At 44.3% G+C, this 5,783-nt stretch overlaps 1 protein-coding gene across 1 annotated transcript; it reads right to left on the reverse strand.

Moving 5' to 3' along the window:
* Positions 1–835: 835 nt before the first annotated feature.
* LOC115323247 (mediator of RNA polymerase II transcription subunit 15) lies at positions 836–1,540 on the reverse strand. Its single transcript, XM_029983632.2, has one exon. The coding sequence runs from the start codon at positions 1,538–1,540 to the stop codon at positions 836–838; it is 705 nt and encodes a 234-aa protein (XP_029839492.2).
* Between the last annotated feature and the right edge of the window lie 4,243 nt (positions 1,541–5,783).

The raw sequence follows: 5,783 nt of genomic DNA on the forward strand, positions 1-5,783 counted from the left end.
ACTCAAAACTCCAGGAATGTAGGTTCATTAAAAAAAAAACAGATGCAAAACAAAAAAGCGTCGTATCTGAAAATGTAAACAAACCACCTGGCATAATAGTGGACAACGTTTGTGATATTTTAGTAGTAGTGAAGGGTGCGCGTGCACTGCTTTAATCGGCGCTTAAGGTACGCCAGCAACCGTGCATCCATAGCTTTCTTTGATTGCATTGCCGCAGAAAGTGGTACGCGAACATAGACCCTTCGTAAATACAAACGAAGCACGCTTGTAGGTGCTTGGGTAGCTTAGCGAAGGATATAGTGCTATGTGAAGCAAAAACAGGTAAATGCGTACCATTTCATGGCTCCTAGACACTTGAGGGTAACCAGCTTTTGTCAAAGCCAGAGTGCGTATATTTATTAGAAGTGAATGTGATCTCTACTAGTAGGATGTTACAGATGGTAGACCTGGGGAATTTTACTTAACACGAAAACGTTTCCGTTCAAAAAGATCTTCGTGAACGGAAACGTCAAGTAGTATGTTCTGCCCCACGTACATCGTAAAATGACTTGAAAACATTGTGCACTTTAGGGCATCATGAACATTTGGTTATGTCAAAAAAGCTTTGCTAAGTTTCTATATAAAACATCTTCACATCTTCACAAGTTGCAAAGGAAATTAACCTTAGTGAGATACAGTGCTGCTAAAAATTCATGTTTGTGCAACCCATATGTGCTCAGCGCCAGATATACAAAGACCGAAAGATTTAGACGCTGATCACTCATAATATTCCTCTATATAAGCGAATTTTGATAATGTACACCAGAATGACTAGTCTTTTTTTTTTAATGATAGATTATCTGCCGTCCGGATAGAAACACTGAGAGTCTTCGCATTGGATGAAGACAACTTGTTGATCTACAGCATCTCGGGAGCTCTCTTTCTTGATGTAGACAATTTGGGGTTCCTGCTCATCTTCCACCTCCCTTTGCACGCATATTATTTGGGGTTCCGGAGGAGCTTGTTGGGATTCCGACTGCACGAAGATGATCTGGGGTTCCGGAGGTGCTTGTTGATATTCCGACTGCACAAAGATGATCTCGGGTTCTGGAGGAGTTTGTTGAGACTCTGACTGCACAAATATTATCTGGGGCTCTGGGGGAGGACCAGACTCTTGTTCCATGAAGATGATCTGCGGTGGTGGCGGCGGTTGATTGTTTTCTTCAAAGACGATAATAGGTTGTGCCTGTCGACTGGTAGATTCATCCTTAACCACAATGATTGGTTGCGGCTGTTGTCTCTTCGACTCCTCTACCACAATTATTTGTTGCGGCTCTTGTCTACGCGACCCCTCTTCAACGACAATGATTTGCTGCCCCTGTTGACGAGCACTCTCCTGTTCTACGACGATGATTTGCTGCCCTGGCCGAGATCCGGTCTGTCCCTCGAGCATTACAACGGGGGACAGTTCTTCCCAACCGGGGCTACTGCCTCTGCGACATAGACGATCTTCAGAGGTTACTATTGTTAGACTTGAGGACGCACGCTTGGAGGGGTACATGGCGGACGTGAAGTTCGCAGACGAAGGCTTGATGAGATCACTGCGAAGGACCCTTTTTCTATCTCGATGAAATCTTTGGAAACTGCAGAAAAACTTCAGTAAGTAAATCACACTGGATTTTGTTTTTCAGACCTGATAAAACATGGTGTTACCCGCCTTTTCAACGCATGAAAGTACTGGAAGCACAGTTAACTAAATAACACGAATTCCAACTGTCGTTGTGACTTGGTGCATTGTCTTCGTATAAGCAATAACACAAATATATCAATATGGTATTGAACTTGAAAGTTGAATCGGAGTGAATAGTCAATACTCTATGGTCATTTATACTGACATTCAAGCGTATACTGTGAAATCTGTTAGATGATGCGCCTTGGTAGCTGCACCTTAGGAGGAAACAAAGTCAAAACCACAGCGAAAAAAAATTTTAAAAGTCAAAACCTTTTTGGAATCTAGTAAACTGTCCCGGAACACTTGTTTTGGCAAAGGAATCTTATAAAACCGTCTGATAAACCAGACGCAATTACAAGTCACAGCCTAGCGCAGGGGCACATCCCATTATCCCGCCGCGCGCGACCGCGCCACTTTATCATGCTAGCGTATTGCTCGTGCCAAACGACTGACACAGATCAGAATACCATTCCTCGTGACGAGACATTACTGTACAATAGTGTTCAGATATAAGGTATATTTGGCATGACGGCGTTGGTGCGGCGTAAAAAACGCTGACAACATTTGTCGTTTACACGCACCATGACATGATATAAAAAATAGAAGAACCAACTGACCAAGATAAAACCAACTGTGTCAATGGCAACATTCTACGCGGCGTGTCGAGAGGCCTGTCTATATTGTTTTTGCAAAGAACAGGCGGGAGTGTGACGGCTCAGTAACTGATTTGCTTGCGCGAGAACTAACAGATTAAAGTTTTCTCACGCAGCTATTTTGAGCGCCCTTCCCTTGACATCACTGCGCATATTTCTAAAGCTAAGTGCACTGACGGCTCTAGCGCAGCTTGTTGCTGCTGTGAACATCCTAACTGTAAACTCACGGAATACTTTTGTACCGCGTGCCTAGCGCTACTAAATAAGCCAGGCTCCAGAGTAAAGACCCTTCAGCGATCTGGGTGCTCAAAATTCCGCAGAGATACTTAGGACTGCTTACGTGTGGGAATGCCGAAGCATGACGCACGCACTAGGCAGAGCTTTAGTCAGCCTGAACCGTGGAGTCGCCGTGGCGTCGGGGATGTGTGCTCGTTTCGCACACCGGAGGCTTGGGTTTGATTCCCATCCAGACCAAAACGTACGCAAAGTTCTTTTGAGAGCCAATAATTCACTTTGTTTACAGAAACCTCCCTGAGAAAGTTTTCGCAGTCAATGGGAATTCAGATGCTGTTTTGCTGCTACAGATAACGCCCAGCAAACGGAAATTTCGTTGCCGTTTCTGCCGGGTTCACCGCCTTCGCTCCATAAAGGCCGGTTCAGACATTTGCGTTTGGGTGCGTTTGACTACGTGGCTTCGAGAACCGAAACCGAGTCACCTGCACATCTGTGCTCCTTATGAAGCGTGGAATCCAGTTCAAGGAATCATCTGGGCACGCAATATAAGCAGCAGGGATGTCCTGGTTTCTCGCAGCAGCAACGCAGTCAAACACAGTCAAACGCAGTCAAACGCAACTGTCTGAACCAGGCTTAAGACAGCTAATGCTTTCGAACTAATAGATGTTTCCAGTTATCGGAAGCTTTATATTAGATTTAGATCGCCGAAAACACTTGTTCGTCCTCTTTTTAATGTTAAATCAGCTTGCAGAATAATAAAGCAATGTCACGTGAGCTTCCTAGCGCCACTCTAAAGCCCTGGAGTTTGTAGCTTCGAATAGTAACGATAGCCAATCGCGCCCGCCCTGCGCTAAGAACCAAAATGGCGTCACCCTCCAGATAATCTGGTAACATAATGCCGATACTCTAGTACCCTAGTCCCACGGGCACACTTGACCGCAGTTACGCTGAACCACAGTTACCACCCTCCACTCTTTGTGCTCCACTCTCTGTGGCTGTGTAGTCAAAGCTATGGGCGTCCGTGCGGTTGCGCATCTTGAACGACCATCAAAGCTGCGCAAGCGCAGTCTTCACTTTGCTGTCCGAGATTAGTGTGGTAACTGTGGTTGAGTGCAACTGCAGGTAAGGGCGACTGAAGGCTGAAGGGTAAGTCTGGTACATTTTTTAGATATTAGGAATACGTCTGTTTTTAGTGAACAAAGTGTCCCCGAATTAAAAGGTTTTAGTTGTTTTTTCTCGGTGCCTTGGGCATAACTAAATGCAATTAAATGCAAAGGTGCAAGCGAGCTGGACAAGAATGACGAAAATAATCCCTAGAGAAGGGGAACAAGAGGGACAAAGGACAAACATAAATCTCCATGATATTGTAGTGAGTGCGCAGGCGAGCTGGTGGAAATTAACCATTCTGATGTTAGCCTGAGACTGAGGCAGGAAAAGAGGAAGTTTCAAAGTAGAAGAAAAAGGAATTTTCCTTTTTCTTCTACTTTGAAACTTCCTCTTTTCCTGCCTCAGTCTCAGGCTAACATCAGAATGGATAAATCTCCAAGCACAGCTAGGTGACTGGTGAGCGACCGAAAAAATCCGCCTGGTCCGGTTATGTTTGTCCTTTGTCCCTTTTGTTCCCCTTCTCCAGGGATTATTTTCGTCATTCTTGTCCAGCTCGCTTGCACCTTTGCATTTAATTGCATTTAGTTATAACCTTAAATTCGCAAGCTTCACCGTTGTTGGTGTTAGGCTGGTGGCAGCTGATAAAACCCGTTTGCTCTACTGACGTCTAACCCCTGGTTAGCTCAGTTGGTAGAGCGCTCCACCTGTAATGGAGAGGTCCCGGGTTCGATACCCGGACCAGACGGATTTTTTCGGTCGCTCACCAGTCACCTAGCTGTGTTTGGAGATTTATGCTTGTCCTTTGTCCCTCTTGTTCCCCTTCTCCAGGGTTTATTTTCGTCACCCTTGGGCAGTTTTTTTTTTTTTTATATATAGATGTTCTATCTCAAAGTTTTGTTTAGGGCGTTTACGGCAAAACCCAAACTACCGGATCGAGCATGATATCAACCCTTGGGATCAGCTGCTTGGCCATCATATGACAAAAAACTCGTAACGCGGTACCGCAAAACGTACGACTGGCCCAGTGGTAACAGCAGTTCCGATCAGTCAAGTAAGATGCTACGGCTGTCTTCCTCATTGCCTTGATGATGTCAAACATCTGTAGCAAATATTAATAGGCATTTATAAAGTTGCCCACCGAAAGGCGATTTTGCCACGATAAATGCAGGCTCCGAATGAGCCCCCACCTATCTTCTGAAAACCACAACCTTGACGGTGTGCAATCAACATTGCAGAAGCGTTGTGGAAACCAGTCATAAGCTCGCGCCGGGCAGAAACTGACTGAACTATGACCGCCGGTGAATGCCTACTTCGGTACCACAATGCGTTTGAACTAAACCAGGGTGTAAATAATCTTCGTGCGCGATCACCGAAGACCATCCTCAAACTATGGCCGCTGCGCCATAAGAAGACAAGCAAAGCTCGTACGGTGGGACGGCTGAACACGAAGCAGAAAAACAGAACGGAACAAGTGGCAGTACGATAAAGAGCCCTTCTTGAATACGAAGACGACGCCTAGGCACAAGGCTTGTTTACAAACAGCAACCCGCTGAAAGCGCGCTAAGAAGCTCTTGATAGCATTTGTTGTATTGGTTTTAGATAAAATCGCGATTTTCATTAGTGAAATATCTTAACAAAAATCGTATTTACTCTGCGTAAATTGATATATCATTTACTTTGGTAGGACTTTTGACCGGAGTTAGCCTTTAAGGGTGTCTGTGTAGCGGGGGTATGAACGTGGCTTATTTATTGGATCTAGTTGGAGCTACATGAAAAAATAATTATTATTCTGTGTTTGTTCATTCGAAAATTTAAAGACAAATTATCTACCTTGGTAAAAATTAAAAAAAGTATATTTATTAACAGAAAGGCTCGTGAGTAATATGCGCTACTCTATTAAATTCTCATGTTTTAAATAAAATAAAGCTCATGTCTAGATAGGGTAAGTAGTATTAAGCTATGTGAAAAATCCGGCAGAGTACGTCTTGAAAGCACAAAGCTTGCTCTGCCGTCTATTTTCCAAGTAAAAGAAAAAATCTTAGAAAGTTTCCCTAACAAACTTCAATCATATTGAAGAC

The sequence above is a fragment of the Ixodes scapularis genome, unplaced genomic scaffold (genome assembly GCF_016920785.2).
Source record: "Ixodes scapularis isolate PalLabHiFi unplaced genomic scaffold, ASM1692078v2 PGA_scaffold12__126_contigs__length_90152505, whole genome shotgun sequence".
Classification (NCBI taxonomy): domain Eukaryota; kingdom Metazoa; phylum Arthropoda; class Arachnida; order Ixodida; family Ixodidae; genus Ixodes; species Ixodes scapularis.

Bases quoted from the DNA above. Each gene is read 5' to 3' on its own strand.
- LOC115323247 (XM_029983632.2), bottom strand. From the start codon at position 1,540: ATGTACCCCTCCAAGCGTGCGTCCTCAAGTCTAACAATAGTAACCTCT.